The 24361-nt window shown below is 47.3% G+C and overlaps 1 protein-coding gene across 1 annotated transcript in view; it reads left to right on the top strand.

Moving 5' to 3' along the window:
• Positions 1 to 21690, top strand: part of LOC147608341 (ribosome-binding factor A family protein) — a 66292-nt gene extending 44602 nt beyond the window's left edge. Inside the window, exons 2-3 of the mRNA XM_086789387.1 lie at positions 20998 to 21171; positions 21280 to 21690. Coding sequence (XP_086645513.1) covers positions 20998 to 21171; positions 21280 to 21480 — 375 coding nt within the window. The 3' untranslated portion in view covers positions 21481 to 21690. The remainder of the gene's footprint in view (positions 1 to 20997; positions 21172 to 21279) is intronic.
• Positions 21691 to 24361: the final 2671 nt, after the last annotated feature.

Below are 24361 nucleotides of genomic sequence, written 5' to 3'. Positions count from 1 at the left end.
CCCACTGTTCGCCCGTTGCCCCCCTTTCCCGCCTCCTGCCCATTTCGCCTGTCGCTTCAGTCTCCACCTCCCTTTCCCACCTCCTGCCCATTTCGCCCGTCACTTCAATCTCCGCCTCCTCTCCCACTGTTCGCCTGTCACCCCCCTTTCCCGCCTCCTGCCCATTTCGCCCGTCGCTTCAGTCTCCGCCTCCTGCCCATTTCGCCCGTCGCTTCAGTCTCCGCCTCCTCTCCCACTGTTTGCCCATCGCCCCCCTTTCCCCACCCACCCTTGCTCAGGCCCCCAAGGCAGCAACATAACTCTCTCTCTCTCTCTCTCTCTCTCTCTCTCTCTCCTCCCTGCCTGTGGGAAGGACTGCAGAGTGATCTGGAGGAATGGCCCCGAGTCTCCAAGAGAAACTCGAGGCCCTCGAGACGGCAATGAAGGCACTAATCAAGGAGAACAAGAAGACATCCGATTCCAACCTCAATGAGGTGGAGAACAAACTACACCGACACATCATGGCTCTCGAAGCACGGGTCACGAACCAAGGAGGTGAGTGCATTGAAAGTGGAAATGGTAGCCATCAAGAATAGTGAGAAGGAAGAAGGGGAGATCAATGACAACACTCACGGCCATCAAAGAAGAGATCTCCAAGGAGATCACAAAGGACATGGAGGGAAAGCTCGAAGCCAAGCAGTCAGGATGGGTTGAGGTGGTGAAGAAGAACATCCGTAAAGAAGTGAGGGAGGACACTCAAAGGGAAGAACACCAAATCATTCACACCACCATTGAGGAGGAGAAGATGAGGCATGCCCGCCGCCTCAACATTCGAGTCACAGGTATAGCCGAGACACCCGACTCCACTCCCGAGAAAGATGGACAGCTTCTATGCATGAAGCTCGGCTACAAGGAAGAGCACCCTCTCCCCTTCACCAAAGCATGGAGAGCCGGGAAAGACTCAACACGCGAGCGAGCCCTCATCCTACAGTTTTCAGGAGAGACGGAGAGGGTCACCTTCATGAGGAAGAGGGTCATACTACGGGGTTTAGAGGGAGCTCCTATTTTCCTGGATGATGATCTCATGAGGATGCAGCTTGAGCATAGGAGAACTTGCATGCCACGAGTCTTACACGCGAGAAGAGAAGGCAAGAAGGCCTTCTATCGAGATGGTCGGGTCATCATTGATGGCCGGCCCATGGATCAGCGGCTTGGGGCCTATGGGACACAGACCAGGCCACTGACAGAGATACACATGGCAGTATGGAACTGTAATGGTTCACTATGGGTGCAGCCTGGACGACTGGAGCATGTTATGGTGGGGAGAGACATCATACATGACAGAGACACATCAGAGCCCAGAGAGAGGGCTACCTCGAGTAGAGGGATTCCAGTGGGAGTCAGCATACAGGAGGACCACACGCCAGGGTACCTCGAGAGGGTCGGGGGGAGTAACAATTCTTTTTAGGCGGGAGCTACAGGGGAGACTGAGAGTGGTAGCACAGGATCCAGAGGCCAGATACTTGTGGATCAACTTACAGCTCTCACAGGAGAGGGTTATATACATAGCTCTATGTTACTTTTCTCCATCAGGATCCTCCTATGTCATTACAGAGGACATGCCATAGGAGGAGGAGACAGGAGCCTCGCCATACACTTGTCTGTCAGAGGAGATTATGCATTATTCTACACTAGGGGAAGTATTTCTTACGGGCGACTTCAATGCCCACACACAGAGCAGACAGTGTGAGGTGTATGACTATGATGACATGGAGATCCTCCACCCTGTGGATCCAGAGGAGATAGGGGCTAGTTGGGCATCAGAGGACACTGGACCAAACAGAGGACATTATGGGGACCACTTACCAGAGTTGGGAGCCAGGCATCGTCTCGTTATTTATAACGGGATGCTACAGTGGCCGGGATCAGGAGGGCTGACATGCTTCCCACATGGGGGTCATACACGGACCGGAGGCACGGTGGTAGACTACATTATGGGGTCTTTGGAGGCATCACAGCTTGTCACCTCATTCTCCATTCCACCTCGTCCTATTGGGGCAGATCATACATACTTGGCATTTTCACTAGCCGGATCACCAGTATCACCAGTCCCCCACATACCGACGCCACACACTACCATCTACTTCACACATGACATGGCAGACATATACACTGGCAGAGTAGAGGATGGGCTCCTACTCATGGATCCCCTGGCACCTATGGATACCATTACAGCCCAGCTGGCATCACTCGTACACACGGCTACATTACAGAGCTTCCCACATCGTGTACACTCAGGAGAGCCTGCGAGACCTGGGACTATGCCCCAGAACAGATGGTATGATGACGAGTGCAGAGCCCTATACTCATGGCTCCGCATATAGAGAGCCTTGGGAGCCATCACAGAGCAGGAGTCGAGGAGAGAGATGAGGAGACTTACTCGCCGCAAAAGGCGGGCCTTCACAGAGATACAGGAGCTAGAGATCTTTCATTTCTTCATGAGTAGAGATAGCCTTGTCTCATGGCGGCACTTCAGAGAGCCCCGGACACCGACACCTGTTGCAGACCCACAGACATTGCACACATATGCAGAGGGCCTATACCACGACCCACAGCAGCCACCTATACCTCAGCCCCACAGGAGCCTCGACCTACCACAGCTAGCTTCTTTACCCACTCGATGGTACAGGAAGCTATCCGCCGCCTACAGCATGGACGGGCCGCCGACCATATGGGCCTGCAGGGTGAGCATCTCATATATGCAGTAGATTCTTTGGCTCCTTTTCTTGCACACTTGTTTAACAGGGCACTAGCAGAGGGTTTGCCTGAGGAGTGGACGATGCACACCATTGTGCCGATTCACAAAACAGGGGATATGCTCGATCCGAGCAACTACAGGACGGTTATGGTTGGCCACGTGCTGGCCAAACTCTATGGTGCAGTGTTGGAGCAAGAGCTTAGCTTATATGCTGAGCGAGCAGGTTTACGCTCATCAGGGCAGGCACGCTTCAAGAGAGCTTTCTCTACCAGTGACCATGTATTCACTTTGAGATGTGATCAGGCCAGAGTGAGGAAGAGAAAGCTCTATTGCTGCTTTGTGATTTCCGCAAGGCATTTGACACAGTACCACGAGAGAGGCTCTTTTAGCGCCTGCAGTCTCTTGGCATACCAGCAGATATGACATGGGGCATCTATGCATTATATGAGCAGGTTTTTGGGCGAGTCAGATGTCCAGGAGGTATGTCCGAGACTATTGCTAGCACCATTGGTGTGAAGCAAGGATGCCCACTTTCCCCCACGCTATTTGGGTTATACATTGATGAGGTGGCTGACTTCATTACACGGGGAGGCGGAGATGGAGTTGATTTAGCAGGTACCTGAGTACATATTATGCTCTATGCTGATGATATTGTATCAGTGTTTGAGTCTCCAGGTGGTCTACAGCAGCATCTACATGCACTCGATGATTTCTGCACACAGAGGGGTCTTACTGTGAACCTTGGGAAAACCAAGGTTATGGTCTTTCATACATCGAGACAGGGCAGGAGTCAGCTGACATTCACTCTCGCAGGACGCCAGGTGGAGGTGGTGACATCATACGTGTACCTAGGGGTTACCTTCTCTGCAACAGCCACACGATTGACACGGGGATATGCAGCATTGGCTATGCTAGAGAGACAGTGCCACCAGGCGCATTTTCAGGAGCCCTGGACGAAGGGGTGGCTATTTGACACATTAGTCACACCGGCATTGATGTATGGAGCAGCGGTATGGGCGCCAGGCCTTGCTACCCATTGGTGGACACAGATAGAGAGACCACAGGCCCTCATGATGGCACGCATGATACGCAGCAAACCGTCAGTACTTCATGACATTATCCGAGCAGAGTTTGCTGCGCCTCCTATGATGGTAGAGGCCATATTTCAGACTATATGCCTGCTAGACAGATTCAGAGAGATGCCACAGGACAGATTGTCATATAGAGCTTTTGAGGCATCTAGACAGCTGGCTGAGGCAGGAGACAGAGGATCATGGTATGCACAGGTCACACATTGGTTCTCACAGCATGGCCTAGATATGGATCATCTACCACCATTCCAGTATGACAGGGATGCACCACATATCCGTCTCTCTCATAGTGAGAGGAACAGAGTATTGAGACAGGATCTATGGCAGCTCTATACACGAGAGACATGGATATCGCCTACACAGCCTCTTCCACCGAAGATGCTATACTACAGAGATCACTTCATGAGTATCACTGATGATGGATTTATAGAGAGGCCTAGATACATGGAGGGCTTTTTACCACACGGCTCCCGAGTGGCTATTGGTCAGCTTAGAGTTTCATCACACCGATTGGAGAGTGAGACTGGCAGAGCAGCATGGATCCCCCGAGAGGAGAGGGTATGCAAATTGTGTAGAGAGGAGGTGGAGAGTGAGGAGTATTATGTATGCAGATGCAGAGCATATACAACCATCAGAGAGAGATATCCCATTTTATTCAGAGAGCCACATTCCCTACGCCAGATCTTTGAGGCAGCAGACCAGCGCATACTGGGGAGATTCATTCTAGACATACAGCGCCACAGAGAGACATCATTACAGGCTCAGACAGCTCCAGAGGGGGGACGACAGACACAGATTACTACATTTTTTCAGAGATCCATCCCACTCCCAGCCCCTACACGGCAGGGAATTACTCTCCAGAGAGCAGAGACACTCAGAGCCGACAGAGGACACCTGGCTTTCGGACACCACGCCTATACGAGAGAGAGATGACAGAGATCAGAGCTCAGTTTCACAGAGAGGGTGCGGAGCGACTGGCTCGCTTCAGAGCACACCCAGGCATGTTCTTCAGGGAGCTGTGGACACCCCCTTCATTGATGTATACCATTTTATACCCCCAGTATGGTACAAGATGGAGCTAGCTAGGTTGCATATCATGATTGTATACTCCATGCATATAGCTTTGCATTCTCCTAGTAGTAGAGCTCCATCCCCTTCACCACTCATTGTACTTATTGCACATCCAGATTCAGCTTTTTAGTTCAGTACTTTTTCATTTTGTTGGGATGACAGAGGATACTCCATACAGGTACACCGATTTGTCTCATAGGCCAAGTTCGGTCTTTTGGAAGACGTTAATAAAATCTTTGTTTCTCTCTTTCCTTCTCTCTCTCTCTCTCTCTCTATTTTTCTGCACATCTACATTCAATTTTGTGCGTTATTTTCGTCGCGACAAGTGTGCTGATTTCTGAGCATTGAAGTTACCGATCTCCCTTGGGTCGGGAATCTCCTTGCACTTCATGATATCAATCTTATCTGGATTCACTTGGCGAGGCTCAATGGGATGACCCTTTTGCTCTAGCAATCGGAGATTGCAATGACAAAAGACAAGCTTCTCCAATTGTGCTGTGGAGAGTCTGTTTCTCTTTTTTGTGTGAAAAAGAGCCCATGTACTCTAGTTCCTCTCACAAGGCTCTGAACTGCAATCCTGGGAGAGAACTCTCAATGCAATCCGTCTCTACATTGTACAAAAAGTTAGAGTCAAAAAGAAAGTAGCATTTGAATGTAGATTTTGAAAGAATAGGAGACAAAGATACAAGATTTAAGAACCTTACCAAGTTGGGTGTCCCAATACTTTATTTCTCCCACCAAGACACTAGCTCCAACTGTGTCTCCCTAAGCAATGCAGTAGCTCGCCCAACCATATGGCTACCGTTGCGGTAAATGAGAAGCTCATCCTCGAGCCGAAGGACACTATACATGGGCTGAAGTGCCTTCACAAGTCCCTCTGCATTCTGCCACCAAGTATCTCTCATGACCATACGAGCGAATGCTACAGACTTGGGCTTGTCCTTGTCTTCCCATGCTGTCCATTCATGACACACAACAGTGCGCAATAAGCCATGTCACACTCTCACTAGTCTCTCCACCACAATAAACATATATGCAAACCGAGGTTTGGTGGGCTTTAGAAGCTCAAGATCACTATTGGCCCTGTACATGCTCAAAACCTTTGGCTTCTTTGTGACAAAGTTCACCATGCTAGATGCAGCTGAAAATACATGGCTCACCCAATCAAGCTTCCCCACATCCTCAATCATCAAGTCAAAGCTGTGTGCTGCTCAAGGTGTCCACACAATCTTGGGGAACTCCTCCTCTAACATCTTGCCCATGGATATACAATTGGACCCATTGTCCGTGATCACCTGCACATGTTATCGGGGCCAATTTCATTGATTGCCTGGCGCATGTGGGACATAATGAACTCCCCTATAACCACTGGCCCTGGCACTCATGCATCTATGGCATGAATGAACATTGTGCCTTTGCAGGAGGACACAAGAATGTTGTACACATTTCTCTTTCGCACATCTGTCCATCCATCACAAAGCAAAGTACAACCATACTTTGCCCAAGTGGCCTTGAGAGGCTCCATCTCCATCTCCATAGCCAGTTGCTCCTTGCGAAGCTCATCAGTAGTGCGCAATGTTTCATAGGAGGGGCCATCCCACTCACACCCAATGCGGGAGATAGCTCTCATTGCCTTCTTCCATCGAGGAGTCCTGACAATGTGGAAGGATAATCCACATTGAATAAACAACCTCATCAACTCCCTCGTTGCCTCTTTCATGGCAACCTTTTGCATCCCTGCCTGCACATGTCCTTTCTTGAACACTGGAAGACTAGTTCTTTTGGCTCGAGGTGCCGAGCTAGAACCACCTGCAACATCACCACTGGTATCTTCCTCTTTGATAGTGTGAGTCCTCTCGGAGACACTCTGACGTGCTTCAGGCTCTCCCAGATTGGGGATATCCTCGAGAGGGATACCTAGTTGCATGGCCTTCCAAGCCTTTAGGCTATCATAGATTTCTTGTGGCACATGCTTACATGGCCCAATGCCAAAACCCTTTGTTTGTGACAAATGTGCCTTCAGCCTGGTGACACTGCCATGGTGCTTATCTGCACAAAAGTTGCATTTCCACTTTCCGGAGCCCGAGCCACCATATCTAGACTTGAAGGTGACATTGTTCCAAAGAGAATCACCTGTTTGAGGCATCCTACAAGGCGGGGATAAATGCAGATTGTTGGCCCTGCAAGTGCGACACATAACATAAAGTAATCTCATTTTATGATTCATGAATTTAACTGTCATCTTGGCCAACAATAGAGCAAGGGGAAGAGAAGGTAGGTAGGCTTAGGCCTCGATAGAGCAAGGGGAAGAAGATATGCCATAAATATTGATGGAAGAGAATAAAACGTGCTGCTTTGTGAGTTGTGCAGAGAAAACCAACATAAAGCAAAACATGACATTACCCCTTTAGAAGACCTCCACAAGGCCCAAGGACACCAAGGAGTAGGTGGGTTGACATGGGCGTTGATTCCATGGCGAGCTGGTACACAAAACGATGAAAAAGTACAGGCGGCCACCACTGGGAAACGCGCACGGAAAAGGTACGAAACGATGTGATGTGACGAGCGGGGGTTAGCATAGGCCCACACAAGTCAGTGTGAACCAACTCCAGTGGTTTCGAAGCCCGCCTAGTAGCCTACTTCGGAAAAGACTCCCTATGCTACTTCCCACGAATGCAAGAATTGCAATAGCCATCCACCATCTGGTCCCGGAAAGCTCGCCGCACTGCGTCCACATTCAAGTGGCCAAAACGAAAATGCCACAAATCACCGAGTTGAGTACCTGTAAGAGAAGAGAGTGCTGAGAGTTTGTAAATTCCTTTCTCCACTCCGCCTTCCCAAACAACCTGGCCTGTTGCTTTGTCCTGGATAGCAACTGAATGCTCATCAAACTCCACCCACATGCCAGTCTTGCAAACCTCATGCATTGACAAAAGATGAAAGCCAAGAGATGGGACATAAAGAACCGGGGAGGAATGCTTCTCCCCTCTGCCATCGGGAACGATCTCCAACCTGCCCTCACTATGTATCGGGATAGTGGACTTGTCACCAATAAAGATGGGACCTGTTTGCCTCCGAAGGTCCTGTAACAACTCTCGGAAAGGAGCCATGAAACCGGCCTCTGGTAGAAACCAAAGTGCGGTAGACTAGCAGTCACCCTTCCACTTGTAGTCCAGATATAAAAACAAATTTAATTGGAGCTAGAGTGCCCCAAATCTGAAATGAGAACGACACCTGTTGGCCCCAAAGCTTGGCACCCCTTTCGGTATTTCTTTATTCAAATTCAAAAAGATGTAAAGCTGAGTACAACAAAACCAGCCAGGAGAATACACCTGTGTGTCCAATCTGGCAGCCCACAAGACCTCTTAGCACAGAGGATTCACACACAGATCTGTGTCCCACAAAAGCAACACTTTGTGTTTCCCTCTGATCAGCCAAGACCATTCAGCAGGGCAGCCTTGAGCACACATCTGGCATATCCCAAGTACATGGTTCCACAATTCAGCATAAACATACATCCACTATCCAATCTCTGTTTCCACCCTTTCAATCTGCCATACCCCTCCTCTCACAAGGGGCCAGATAACACAACTCTGCAGCAGACATAAGCCAATGGAAAGAAAGAAAGATGGACAAGTTCAGAGCTTACCAAATCAGCACGTGGTTCTGCACTCGTGAGGCCAATTGTACCAGTCTGTACTTTCCTCCTTGCAACCACTTGACTGATACATCAACTAAGCTCTGAGAAAGCTTTGCCTGCAGCAGCTGGAGATGCACCGCCCACTACTGTTCAATGGGAAAAGCAAGCACTATATGACGGGGAAAAGGAGAATCCCCAATGTCATAGTGCTAATGCTAGAGCACAGTAGTACATAAACGCATCACCTGAAATGCATGGCAAAGATTATGTGGACATCAACTGCATCAAATCAAGAGGCATCGCATAATACCCCCCCTGAAGGCAAGCATCCAAATGCCAAGCTGAACTGCATGTAATCCACATCAATGCTCTGTAACTGCACCAGTGATAAGCATAAGAAGAGGTAGCAGATATACGCATGTGTAAAGGCAACAGGATCCAGAAGTCATGCCTGTGAGACATGCAGTGTAAGCTGCAGAAGTGATACTCATCAATGGAGGATCCGATGAGGAAAAAATCAGCAATGGTAGGATTGATAAAAGTAAAAATTCAGCAATGGGAAAAGCTGAAAATGGAGAGAAAAAGTGGGGGCTCGAGGCGGGCATCAGCCAATGCTATGAGAGGATAGGTAAACTCTCAGCGATGCCATGATCAGTGGCATGTATGGCAAATGTAAAGATGCATAATCCCACAATGAATAAGATACATGTGACATGTCAAAACTATGAGAGCAAGCCAACACTGGCCAAGTGTGTAAAAGGCACTCCCAGTAAACATCACATGTGAGAAAGTAACAATGTCAACACTGTAGAAACAATCCCGCTGCAAGGGAAAACATCATAAAAGGCATCTCTAGTAGACATCACGTAAGAGAAAGCGTCTAGCATAGACCAGCATAAGGGTCAACAAGCATAAGTGACCATGAGGCATCACCAACTGCATGTGGGAACCCAACTGGAGGGAGGGAAGCCGGGGAAGAAGCAGAGTTGTCGGGGCCGCTTGTCGGGTTGCACCACAAGCGAGTAAACCACCTCCGGAAGCTGTCCTGACTGTAAAAACAGCCACTGCAGAAAATGCTTTGAATAAGCAAAACACAGCCACCTTGGACTTGCACCTTGTCGCCTTGCAAGGGTTGCACAGGGCAGGAGCACCTCCAGGAGAAAAATGCTGATGTGAAGAGGGAGAAAGCGCAGGTTCAGCGCGAAAAATGCAGCCAATAGATGAGAAAACGCAGCTGCCTACTGAATCCAAAAACGGAGGAGAGAGAAGGGGATCAAAACGCAGATGGGCAGACGGGACCTACTCGTCGGATAACATGTTGGAGTATGCAGAGGCGGAACCATAGACAAGGAGACTTGCATAAGTCGCCCAGAAGAGTCCTTTCAGGTGATGTACGGTCTTCCTTGTCCTTGCGTTGTGGGCAGTCATAGATCTTGTTCTAAAGCATTTTACAACAGTTCTCCAAAGAAGTAATATAAGCAAATACTCCTGCTTGCAGGGGGGCCCTTCTGTGGGATTTGGGACCCAATACTGTGTCGTCTACTTTCTCTTCTCTCTCTCTCTCTCCCTCTCTCTACTCAGTGAATGGATGCTAAAGATCTCACCAAAGTAACGGTTTAAAGAAGGCTTTGTTGTGGGCTACCACGATCAACCTCAGTGCATGTAACACCTGTAGTCCATGCATAATCGTGCGGAATTGTCTTTCTTTTGCACAAACAAGGTAGGTGCAACGAAGGGCTGGATAAATCCAGCTCGGAGTAATAATGGAACTTACTGGTGTTAGAATATTGTGCATCTTAGTGTATTGGGGCCATGCCTATTTATTCGGTATTTATGTTTTTTCTCCTTTTAGTGGGTCGCGGAGCAGTCGGCTTGCTCCCTGCATCACTATATAAGGGGCCTCCTCATATTTACTTGTTTCATCCATTCCTAGCACATTGTATTGCCCTCTCTTGCTGGCTATTGCCATTGTAAACGCCTCATGCTATAATAAAGGTGATCTTGTCAACATGTGCTCTTTCTCCGTGAGCTTGTCAACAAGTGCTCTCTCTCTCTCTCTCTCTCTCTCTCTCTCTCTCTATTTCTTTGTCTATGCTTCTGCCTGTGCATACTCCAACATGGTATCAGACGTTGAGGTCCCGGCTCTCCACCTCTAGACAACCTTCTTCCCTTCTTTGTTGGCATTTTTGGAGCTCGATCTGCACGTACGTTTTCTGCTTCATCAACCCCTCTTCATCTGTGCTTTTTGCTTTTTGGCTGCCTTTCCTGTTGTGCTACGTGCTGAGCAAGCTTAGTTAGTACGAAAGGTACGATACGGTACGGTACGATACGATAAAATACGGTACTAATTGGTACCTTAAAATTTTTTGAGGTACGGTACGATATTAGTACGTTTTTTTTTTAAAAATACTTCCTAAACTTAAAAATTGTAGACAAGAAGTTACAAAATAGTAGAACCATGAACATAATGTCATCATGCCATTAGAGTACAAAATTGCGACAAAAGGATAGGCCAAAAACTCATGGCATGGACGACCGCCAACATGCGTACATACATGATACTACATACTACAATACATCATCAATGGGCTAGAAGGAGATAGATGCCCAATGCCTAGAGAGCTATAACATATCAAAAGTCTACATCATCACCAACATTTGCATGATCATCAACATGATCACTACTAGAGTGTCCATCAAGAGAGTTCTCTGAAGAGGACTCTTCGAATTTGGACGAGACACTCTGGGGATCATTCTCGCTAAGTAGGTTGCCGTCATCATCAAACAAGGGCTCTCTAGGCAATGGGGTATCATCATGAGGGAGCAATGGAATATCATCATGAAGGCGGGGATTGGAGCTCGAGGATCCCCGCCTCACATATGTGCGAAGGCCACCCTTTGCCGATGTCGAAGGCGGAGGCCTATGAACTCCAACTGCTCGGTCCCGTCCATGCTGACTCCTGGTGCTGCGAGTATCTGCTGCCACAAGCTCACTATAGAGCTCCATGAAGATTGCCTCCTCCTCCTCATCAGGTTGTTGATTGACACTTGCAAAGTTTTCACTCGTCGTCAACGTGAAAGTGTCAACATTGACCTACACATTAAGGCACAAAAGTTAAGAGTTTGTACAGTGTACACAAAACTTAAAAGTTATGAGTCATGACAAGTTAGAGTCTAGACTTGTCACTTACCTGCTTGGGACTACCCATACTAAGAATGCCCTGCATCATGCGCAAGTTAGTGCGGCAGTAGACCAACCGCTCCAATTGTCGTGTGCTCAGTCGATTGCGTATCCTCGTGTGTATGAGAGAATAGGAACTCCAGTTCCTCTCACATGCAACCGTAGAACAATCCTGGGCTAGGATCCTTAAGGCTATGGGTTGGAGATGCTCTAGTCCATACCCAAAATTGTCCCACCAAAAAAGGGGCTTCACAAGTGACTCCCTCCTCCAGCAAGTGGGAGACGAAAAGGAGGTTTGACCTCTCTGATCAACATAGCAGCCCAACTCCTCTAGAAAGGCATTGTGCTCATCAACTGGCACAGCTCGAAGCATATATGCATCCGGATCTTGTCGAAGCTCCCTATCGGTGCAAACTACCGGAGACTTGTAGGCTGGATGTACCAATGCTGCAAACCCGTGGATTGGTTTGTGCATCCACCTCCATCTCTTCTGTGCAATCTCCATGATTTGTGCTCGCTCGTCAAATGTAATGTCTGTGCAAGCCTCCAGCTCCACAAGGGCAGCTCTAAAGAAGTGGACAAGAAGGCCCATGGTGGACCCCTCGCAATCTGTCATCCGCAAGAGCCTATAGAATGGAGTCATAGCAATGACAATTGCTTGGACTCTAGTCCAAAATCTCTCCTCTAGGCAAAAGCGTTGCATGGCTTTGGCCTCTTCAGTGACGTGCTCATCCCATTCGTTCCACATGGTGGAAACAACTGTCTGGCGAAGGGCGGGCCTCACATGGTATAGACGCTCCAAAACCAGCCACATGTAGGCAAAGCGGGTGGCCGATGGCTTCTTCAAGTCAAGCCTGCTATGCTCACGAAACATAGCAAGCACCTTCACCTTTAGCATGAAGAAGTTGACAATAGATGTAGCTTGTTGCACAATCCTCTTCACCCACCCGAGCTTCGCCACATCCTCCATGAGTAAGTCAATGCAATGACTCGCACATGGAGTCCACACAATGGTGGGGAATTCCGCCTCAAGCAAGCGGCCCATGCGTCGACAATTTGATGCATTGTCGGTGATGACTTGCACCACGTTTTGAGCCCCAACCTACATGGTAGATAAATCATATGAGTTGAGGGCTTTGCACAAATGACAAAATCAGCCACACTTAAGTAAAATAATGCTTACCTCTATGATCGCTTGTCTAATATGGCGGTAGATGAAACTCCCGGTAGTCTTTCTCCCCCTTCTCCCGGTGTCAACCGCACGCAAGAAGTATGTGCCAAGCGGGCAAGACACAAGGATGTTGATAATGCCACGCTTCCTTTGATCACTCCATCCATCTGTGAGAATAGAACATCCATACTTCGTCCATGCGGCTCGAATCGGGTCAAGGGCTCGATCAATTCTCTCCTTCTCTTCATCAATCTTCCTCGTGCGCATAGCCGTGTAAGAGACCCCCGTCCACCCCTCACATGGGCCCACATTCGCAATCGCCGTCACCATCTTCTTCCATTGCTCCTTTTGGAGTACATTGAAGGCAAGATTGCATTCAATAATGGTGCGAGCAATCTCTATCTCTGCAAGGCGTTTCCGCTCCTTAAGGAATGCAACCGAACCTCTCACACTACCCGTGACTTGGTGGAGAGAGGGTTGCACCCCTTCACGCTCCACCACCCTTTGCCTTTTGCCCGGTGCAGAGGCGGACCGTGCATCCGTGGAAGTGGCAGTGGAGGATACACCAATGAAAGAGCCGGTGGCCGCTTCATCATGTGCCGATGGTGGTGCTGGTGGTGGTGCCGGTGCGTGTGTTGATGATGCTCCTCTACTTTAATTTGAGCCACCGCTCATCTTCCACGAAATGTCATCGGCAATGCTTTGCGGAATCTCCTTGCATGGGGCAACTTGTCCCCCAATCTTTGAAAGGTGTTGGAGAAGCCTTGTTGCACCACTGGTGTATGACTTGCCGCAATATCGGCATGTCCAATGATGGGAGTTGGACTTCTTGGTGTCCTTCTCCACATTGAGGCAATGCAAATCAAAAGCCTCATGCTTCTCCCGAGGCATGATGGATAAGAGAAGGGCTAAAGCGTGGAGTAGAGGAGAGAGCGTAGAGAAGATGAAGTATGGGAAGAGCTTGGAGGAAGAGAACTTGGAGTAGAGGCTCAAGTGGGATGGAAGGAGCTTGGAGGAGGGTGGAGGAGGGTGGAGGAGAGGCTTGGAGTAGAGGCGAAGTCATCTCCTGTCTATATTTATACACCAGGGCCTCTGTTGTGGGTGTGCCCGCCCTGTATAGGTGTTTTATCATTTTTCCTCACTCCCGGTATTTTTTCCCATTTTTCGGTGGTGTGGATGGATGCCAGATGTTGGCACGAGCTTCTGGTGGCTGGCCGACTGTCCATTCAGCAGTCGTGTGGCTGGCCGACTTGCTTTTTGCAGTCGTGGAGTTTTCTACTGCTGGCCGACTGCTTCATGTAGTCGTGGAGGGCCACCAGCGCTGGCCGACTGCATGCATGGGACATATAAATAGGCCCCATGCCCCCCACCACTTTCTCATTCAGTTATTTGCGGGATCTTGTGTATAGAGAAGAGTTTACACACATATTTCTCTGTGTTTCTTGTGCTGTCTATTTTCTGCATTCTACTTGCTCTTGTCAACCCAAGTTTGGTTATCATTTCCATTGCATATTCTGACATGGTATCAGAGCCCTAGGCTCGTGATAGATCTTGGGAGTTTTCTGAACAAGAGGGGGAGCGTTAGGTTGCTGATTGGTGGACTGTTTTGGACTGTTCAGGAAGAGAAGTTGCAAGAGGAAGGCGGGCTAAGCATAGTAGTAGGGGAACGCCGTTTCCACCCCTTGGGAACGGTGGAACGCGTTCCCCCAAGGCTGAGATGCCTAAACCGGGTGGAATGTGCATGGGGGAACGATTTGGCATGGGAACGGCCAGGGGAACGTGGGGGAACGGTTTCATGGAACGTTTGACTGCCGTTCCCCCTTTGGGGAACGTTTTTTATGTTTGGCCAAGAAAAAGAAAAAAGAGAAAAAGTGTACCTGTTGTTGCGAGCCGCCTGTGGATATCCTTGAAAGACGTACCATATTGTCGCCTGCCCGCATACTTCCTAGGCCCGTGCGGCGTGCGTACTTGACAGCTATGAGGCACGATTGGGCTTCTCTCTCGAGTCTCTTTAGACTTGGACTCCTACTTTCCAAGGCAAGGCAGCAAGGCTACTTACTTTTCCCTCTCTCTTTCTCTCTCGTCCCCCCTTACCGTTCCCCCTCGTTCTCGTTCCCCTTGTGGCCCGTTCCCGTTCCCCTGATGGGGCTTTCGTTCCGTTCTCGTTCCCGTTCTGTTGCTACTATGGGGCTAAGGTGCTGGACAGCCACTTGCAGGTTTTAGAGATTTTTTTTCCCACCCACCCACCCTTTCAGTTTACTCCCCGCGATGGCAGATTTACTAGAGATGGCTGAGAAGCACGTGAAGATTCTGACTCTCCCCACGTTCCCAGTGGACCGTCAGTTGGACGGGTCCAATTGCGGCATCTGGAAGGTCATGATGGAGTCTGTGCTGGAGTCGTATGACCTTGCTGATTTCATCATCATCGGGGTTCCACGGCCGCGGCAGCCTCTCTCACCATCATGGAGGGCTCCCTCATCATTCTGCGGCTGCTGGCCCGCCATAGGAAAACGAGCTGCCCCTGATAAGCCTCCTCGCACATGTGCGGGACTCCTCTCTGTGCTGGGGTTAGTTCCAAGCAGAGGGGAAGAGTCCATCGCCAGATTGTCTAGAGAAGAGGAGGTTGAAGGCCATGCCCGCTCCATGCCCTCAAGCGCGGTGGTGCAAGGGCCTGTTTCTGCAGCATGTGTGCAGATACACGATCGTCTCCACACGCCACAGGACGATGATCCACCAAGGCGACCTCTCCAGGGGATGCGCCAACCTACGTCTTATAAAGAGATGATGCACTTTTCTCAAAAAAAAATGCCAAAAGCAAGGATTAAAAATGCATGCGGTTTTTTTTAAATAATTTTCAAATGGGTATTATTAAAGTGAATCAAATCTACCTTTTTTAGTGACTTCAATAATAATACTTTCAAATCATCAAAGGTTATTAAACCTTATAAACAATAAAATCCTTTTGTCCCCTTTCACACTAGGGCTGGCCACACTTATGAATTTTCCTTTTCATATCCAACTGATGCCTATTCACACTGTCCATCCCGTGCCCGTGCCCACCTGCTTGTTGTCCAGAGGGAAAAATACAGGGTCGTAACATACCCCCCTCTTGAAAAATAGCAAGCGTCCTCGATTGCAATCAATAACACAGTAAGCATCCAAAAGATTCCCCATATGACCAAAGCAATGCCCCTCCAGTGCAACTCGGTGATGAAACAATCATCCTGAACAATAAGGCCAAATCGTCACGTCAAAGTGACAAACAACTCTTGCTTGTTCCTTCAGAACTTGCAGCAAAATTCTAAAACCAAGTGGAAACACGTAACCTGTGTTAGCCAAAAACAAAACCATGCATCATTCTACATATGACAAACATATGCATGACACATATATGCATTCGCAAACAATATGCTCCTCAAGATGCTCTACCCACTCCAAAATAACAGTCTCAGGGTTGCTCGCAAGCCTTACACCCATGGGTATCCCGCAGGACCCACAACTGATGGTACAACATGAGCATATGAAAGCACTCAATGCATTTAAACTATGCATCCACTAAGTACTTTCCACATATGTCCCTCTTGATGCTTTACACACTCTACTTATGGCCATCCCGCAGGAGCCACATTCAGTGATACACCATGAACATGGTAAAGTACCTGATGTATCATACCAACATACATGCATCTCATCTTGACACATCCAGAGTATTACCCAATGTATTCTCAAGGATACCAGGATCCAATGGCACCAAAATAAAAATAATACCTCGGAAAGTGTATCAATACATGCACAAATAGAGTTTAATCCATATATATCAATGAACCAAACCAACTCTAGGACTGCTCGCAAGACTTATGCCCTTTATAGAGTCTCGAAGTGTTAGCTCAGGTTGCTGCAAACTTTGAGCTCAACCAAACCATGCCATTCCAAAGGAGACCAACTCCACAAATAGCATCATCTCAAAATCCAATTGACCGATCCTGTGGTCAAGAACAGCCGGAACCATATGACAAAGATCAATATCCCAATCTTCCTCAGTCATACCTTAGTTCCAAAGGCAAAAACCATCCATAGTTGCAGTTATAGTTCATGGTACGGCCGACTGTGAACCATACCCAACTTTACCATCTCATGTGACTAGTACACAATATCATAGAAGTCCCATAAGCAGATGTACTGTCAGCCTCAGTACCTTCGCGTGAATACAAAGATGTCACCAAGCAACTCCTAGATGAAAAACTGAGCGTGTGTGTAACAAGGGAGCGGAGGTGCTACCCCCTCCTTGAGCATTAGGCAATGCTCCAGACCTATGCTCTGCTGAATCTGAATGAGCCATAGCAAGAGTCGGCTCCAACTCAAAGACATCAAGATAAAGCTGCAATACCTAAGGTGAATCTGCTAAGTCACCCTCCTCCATTATAACATGCGTTGCGGAAGCGTGTTCATGATTAACGCTAAGCAAAGAAGATAACGCTAATCCTATGTTTAGCAAAGACACAAAAGAGAAGGAGAGAGAGACCTAATCTACTATATATTGCCAAAACATGCTATATATACAATGATCTTGCTGATTCACAGCTTCATGATGCATACCAAAGATCCTTGCAACCCTCTACTTGTAATCGAACAAGAGAAGCTCCTGGTGATCCAGCACTGTGTCCTTGCTGCCTTGCAGACTCTGACAAATGGATCCTCTTGATCTTTGAATGATGATTCTAATGAATGCCTAATGATCCTATTTATAGGAAAAAGGAATGAATTCGTAATCAAGTCGGTTTTGCCTATTTTCCCCACAAAACATTGTCCAAACAGTCATATTTTGTGTCCAAACTATGCCCAAAAGGTGTCCCAACCATTGGGCTATGTCTTGGGCACTTCCGGGAGCTTGTAGGGCTGCAAAATCTGCTCTAAATCTATCCCTGAATCTACCCATATATTTGCTAATGAGAATATACATGTCTATGAGCATTGGGATGAACGGATGCACATGACATCCCCTTTTGCTAAGCTTGGAGCACTGGGGTAATTCATACACCTTTGCTCCGATTCCGTTTTGGTCCAATTGAAGATTGCACTTCATATCCATCGGCTCAATCCCCAAGCTCTTTGACTTAGTCTTCAAGTTCTCTGGCTTGGTCTTTAGATCTTCTGAAAACTCCTCTGAAATTGTCGAGATGATCTCATCCTTCTCCAAATAGGATTTGGAGAGATCCACCTCCTTGGGAACTATTGGGTTGACCTCATCCTCCTCCAAATAGGATTTGGAAAGATCCACTTGCGCGAGCTCTGGTTCTGGTTTTGGTTTGGCTTCTGGCTCTAGCTTTGGCTTTGGTTCTGGTTCTGGCATGTGCATCCCAGGTAATGGCACCTCCTCGGAAACACCTCTTTCTGTGATCACGTCTCCCGAGAACTCTTGTCTTAGAAGCTCTCTTTTCGTTGGGTAAACGCTCTCGGTCATGGGCTGCTTTACAACCCTGGGTGATTCCTTCTTGGCCTTTGTTGATGCTGCCATGAATTGTGCCCATGTCTCCTTGAGTTGTGTCCATCTTTGCTCGTATAGAAGTGGGTCTTGACGCATCTCTTCTTGAAGCTCTTCTATGAGTTGTTGCCTAAACCTGGCCCCAACGATGATTTGTTCATACTGAGCATAGCGTTCTTGTTCCCTTTTGTATCGTTCATCTTCCTGTCTCCGACGACTCTGCAAAGTCGTGAGAAAGTCATCGTCCATTGCATCTGAACTCGTGATATTATTTTGCTGTTTTTTCTGTTGTAATCAGCCCAAAAACCCTAACTCTAGAGTTCTACATGCTTTCTAAACTCCCTAGGATCATGCTAGGCTGAAAACTAGACTTTCTAGCACTATACTATGCTGAAAATGAGCAAAAAGTTGATGCAAAAATGCAGATTTAACGCAAAAACGCAAACCCTAATCTTGCTCGTAAACCCTAAAACGCAAACCCTAATTCAGCATGCACCAAATATAAGCTAAGAACTGTCCTAGGATGACCTAAGCTCTGATACCAATATAACATGCGTTGCGGAAGCGTGTTCATGATTAACGCTAAGCAAAGAAGATAACGCTAATCCTATGTTTAGCAAAGACACAAAAGAGAAGGAGAGAGAGACCTAATCTACTATATATTGCCAAAACATGCTATATATACAATGATCTTGCTGATTCACAGCTTCATGATGCATACCAAAGATCCTTGCAACCCTCTACTTGTAATCGAACAAGAGAAGCTCCTGGTGATCCAGCACTGTGTCCTTGCTGCCTTGCAGACTCTGACAAATGGATCCTCTTGATCTTTGAATGATGATTCTAATGAATGCCTAATGATCCTATTTATAGGAAAAAGGAATGAATTCGTAATCAAGTCGGTTTTGCCTATTTTCCCCACAAAACATTGTCCAAACAGTCATATTTTGTGTCCAAACTATGCCCAAAAGGTGTCCCAACCATTGGGCTATGTCTTGGGCACTTCCGGGAGCTTGTAGGGCTGCAAAATCTGCTCTAAATCTACCCCTGAATCTACCCATATATTTGCTAATGAGAATATACATGTCTATGAGCATTGGGATGAACGGATGCACATGACATCCATCTTCACATCCATCAGTGAACAGTTCTTGAACTTCACAAGATAGCAACGGGAAACTTTACCTCGTACCTTTCTTTCCTTATGTGCCAGTATCTGCTCAGGAATAAGAACCTCATCAAGTTCTTTCACTTCCATCTAAGCCTCATCTGATACATCCACAGGCACCCAAAACCCGCTTGCACTCCACCCAAGTGGTAAGCACAAGTCCGTGATGAAGCATAGTAGATCACCACTGCTAAACATAGAAAGAAGCTGCCTTCCGAACCCATGAAGCCTCCGTGAAGATACCACTAGTGACAAAAATGTCGAAAGCCATAGCCTTCAACCCATGTTTTGCAAACAAAAGACCTGTATCTGATAAACCAAAGATCTGTATCCCATAATCATAGGCCTGTTTCCTCGATACCAAAGTCCTGTTTCCTCTTGAAAACCAATGTCCTATTTCCATGACAAATATACCATCCAAGCACGGTGCCAAAACCCAGAGAGAGAAAGAGAAAAAGCCTATCTCTAATCTCCTGCACCGGTCATAGCTCCAGACATGCCATCAACCAGGCTCTGATCATGGACCCCAGTTCCTTGGAAGAGCAACCCCGGTCCTTCGACTAAGCTCTCTGCAGAAACTTCTGTAAGAACCTGCACCATAGCAACCTCTGCTGAAGGTTGCTCTCCTGGCTGCTTCTACACACGCAGCCGCCACCAGTAAGAGGCCTGCACCATGCTGCAGAGGCTCGCCCGTTTCTACTGAACCCAAAAATAACGAAGGCAACCAAAGGCAAGGCTCCAGATGAGGTCCAATATGTCCACAGGCTTAGAGTATGCCCAGTCACTCTCCCGCTCCTCACGCTGCTCTGCGGCAGCCTCTCTCACCATCATGGAGGGCTCCCTCGTCATTCTGCGGCTCCTGGCCCGCCACAGGAAAACGAGCTGCCCCTGATAAGCCTCCTCGCACATGTACAAGACTCCTCTCTGTGCCGGGGTTAGTTCCAAGCAGAGGGGAAGAGTCCAGCGCCGGATTGTCCATTTTCATATCCAACTGATGCCTATTCACACTGTCCATCCCGTGCCCGTGCCCACCTGCTTGTTGTCCAGAGGGAAAAACAGAGGGTCGTAACATTGTGAGTTTACTTCCTAGCTTCTACTACCATCCAGCATACGTCTTAGCAGCTCCAGATCAGCCATCGAAGCTCCCCTTCATAGGACTGCATGGGTGTTGGGCTTTGCCATCGATTGTGTCACTTCAGTAATATAGTATTCTTCTTTATCTCTGTTACGGTGCAATTTCTGTTTTTAAGTTTTGTGCTTAGAAACATCCTATTTCTTATGAATGTTCTCTTGTATACAATGCACGCTGTATCCTCTTACAGGCTCATGTGACTTAAATTTATTGCACCTCAGAGCTGGCTCCAATGTCTGGGTAGAAAGAAAAACATAACTTAATACATGGCATATTTTTCATTTATAGCTAAAATGCACTCTTGGCTCTGAATATATGATGCAGGTTGCGAAGGTGTATGTTTCAATATACAGTGATGAGAGAGGGAAGGAAATTGTCATGGAAGGGTTGAAGGCAAAAACCAAATATGTAAGGGCTGGTTTAGGGAAGAGAATGAAGCTACGGTTGACACCAGAGGTTCGCTTTATTATGGATGATTCGTTGGAAAGAGGCAGCCGGGTATGCTGTTTCTTTGAGCTATTGCACTAGCTTTAATTTTTCAGAGCTTATGCTTTTTTTTTTAAATTCGACATGATTGAAGGTTAAAATATACATGGTTGGTGCCAGGTTATTGCTATCTTGGATAGGTTGCAAAAGGAACGCAAAGAGCGAGAAGCTGGAAATAGTGGGACAGATGCAAATGATGATGATGATAATTGGGATGACGTGGAGGAGGAAGATGCTAGGTCTACTGGGGTGGGCCAAGGTGTTGAAGATGATGACAAAATGGATTACGAAGATGATGAGAGGATTATCTTTGTGAAGTAGTTTCACCTTTACTCCCTGTATTTTACATTATTTTGAGCCCCACCTTAGCTTATTTAATACCTGCAAAGGTTGGATAGTAGGTATCAAATCACTTTTGTACATATGCAGCTTGATGGCCATGTACTTTTGTCATTCTGCTTGGTGGGAAAAATCTTGCCAGCTTGTTCACCTTTCCACACACACACGTTAACATGTATGTAGATTGGAGGCGAGGCCATAGAATCATTTCTGTTCTTTTTTTTCAGGGGTCAATGAGTGGTGAATTAATGATTCTTGTTGAAGTGGACACGAAATGCCAGTGTCTCAGTTTAGGAGGTGCATCTTGTTGAGAGTTTAGGTCAATATCAGAAACTTTAAATCCATCCAAGCATTGCCTAAGCATACACTTTGATTAAAGTCAATGTTGAAGTGGGACACGAAATGCCACTGTCTCAGTTTAGGAGGTGCATCTTGTTGAATTTAGGTCAATATCAGGAACTTTATATCCATCCAAGCATTGCCAAAGCATACACTTTGATTTGAAGTGCTGGCCCTGCCTTCCAATCTCATGAGTGGGACATCTAAAACTAGGCATAATCACCCACAAGATTAAGTATTTTGTTGAATTATGGTGAGCATTACTCTTGTACAGCAGCTCATTATTGCATCGTGTTTGAGACATCCTCACAAACTTTAAAAAGATAAGTGGCCAGGGTTGGATTTTGTAATCCTAGTGGGGAATGGGAGCTCCAAGTGGGATATGTAATGCAGGGATGAACGAAAAGCCCAGTCATGGTCTCGAACTGCATGCTAACCTCGATCCCACCAAGTGTGTCGATTGATAAAGGACAGAAGGATGGTGGTCATGGAAGTTAAAATCCACTAACGATTGTGACGCAACTGACGTGGGAGAAGTTGCAGGAGGCTCAGGTGAGTAGGGGGCGTGGGGGTTGTGGCGCCTCTTAGTGAGCCGGTGTAAAAGAGTCCCCTGCTGATCCTAAGGTTCATGTGAACAGATTCGACAAGGGAAAGACCGTGTTAAGAGAAGCGATTGGATTGGACAGGGGATAGCCCCCTTCCAGAGATGGGACAGTCCCGTGTCAGCACACAGCACGCCACGCATCAAAAGGAAATTGGGTTAATATTTCCGAACAGGTGAGACTGAATTCGGACTTGCCAGTGAAGACCCGAGACTTACTGGAAGTCCATTGATTTGGAGCTTATTGTAGAAGGGCTGGGGCTCTAGAGTAGAGGGCCCAACTGATTGGCATTGCCGATTTATGAAGCACACCCCTCTTCAAGAGCATTGAACATTACACTTTTTCGCAGAGCATGAACAATTATGAAGGAATTTTCTGACATGCCCTCATATGATTGATTAGCCAAAATATTATCCATGGATTGGCTTTGCCTTGCCTTCATAGATGTCCATCAGCTGGGTTTGAGCACTTCACAGAATCTTTTGATTAAGTTGATTTGACAATCTATTTCTTTACTGAAATTCGGAAGACTTGTGCTTCTGGACTTGTAGGTGGCTTAATTATGGTAGGAATCAATGAAAAATGGGCAGAAGAGGCACACTGTGTTAATGAATAGGGTGTTCTACTGTACTGCTGGTTTGCAGCAACAGCTAGGTTCAGCAGCTGGGCTGCTATGGCCACTGGACTGCTTTATGTGGCCATAGCAGCCAACCCAATCTGCTGCTCTACTTGTTTGCTCTGTGGGCTCCCAACTAGACCTTGCTGGGTAGTCCACTTATGCTTCTAACAGCCATATGTTCCAGCTCTGTTATGCTAATAGGTTGGCAGTGGGACGTAACTCCTTTGCTTCAAAGTTTGGTATGAAATCATTGCAATGACTCTTTCTGAGTAAGACATCTCACACCTAACGTACAATAACATCTGAAGGGCCACTACGTTGCACACTTGAAGGGCCACTATGTTACTCTGTAAGAATCACACTGCAAAACCAGAGCAAGCGATCCAAACTCCAACAAACACTAGGTTGCCATAGGAGCACCTGGTAGATTAGACCCTCCATTGCCATTTGTGAGAGACATGGCAAGAACCAATCCCTAGCACACAAGTAATGTGATCAAGTCGACATGTCAAGAATGCATGTATGAGTGTGTAAACCATAATCTAGCATTCTTCCTTTCTAAAATCGAGCAGTGGATTTGCGAGGGATAATGCAGAGATGCATGTATGCTATATACTTTTTTTTATTTTTTAGTAATGATATATTACTAGTGGGAAACCTCAGTGCGAGGTGAAAACCCACGAAGGAATATGTCCTGTACAATAGTGAGTCCCAAAAGGACCCATACTAGAGTTCCTTAGAAATAGTCGAGGGAAGTGAGAAAGTTTGCAACTCAACATCCTGGCTCGTACAACAGCAGGCAGTGTCTGTCTCGCAAGGAGAGCTTGAAGGAGGAGGTGTCTCACATATGCTGTCCGAACATGAATCAGTTCCGGTTGCTCCAAATTGTCCACAGCCCAGAACCGTACCCAGGAGAAGAACACAGCATAAGGCAGGAACGCAACTGGCAGCACTCCAAATGTCTAGAACTATTTTGCAAAAGAGTGTGGGAAATCTAATGCGCAAGCAAGTTGAAACCCTATCCAAGAGAAGGTGCGACAGTCTCAGTCTGCGCACCACAATAGCAGCATAATGAGGCACAGATACGCTGCGAGTCCAGGAGCGCACACCCATTGGAGAACTCCAAGCATACATCTCTAGAGGAACATGCGTTCTTTCAATGGCAAGACGCTCCTTCAGATCTCTCTTAAGCATTTCCTCCAGCATAGTAATGGTTTTTGTAAGTGCCACAGATCATTACATGCGCGCGTAATCTATGGTGGTGGCTGTAGCCTCAAATATAAATTATTAGCAGATATGGCAT

This window comes from Cibotium barometz, chromosome 53 (genome assembly GCF_041138505.1).
Source record: "Cibotium barometz isolate CiBa-2024 chromosome 53, ASM4113850v1, whole genome shotgun sequence".
Lineage (NCBI taxonomy): Eukaryota > Viridiplantae > Streptophyta > Polypodiopsida > Cyatheales > Cibotiaceae > Cibotium > Cibotium barometz.
This window is presented reverse-complemented; position numbering and strand designations above follow the sequence as displayed.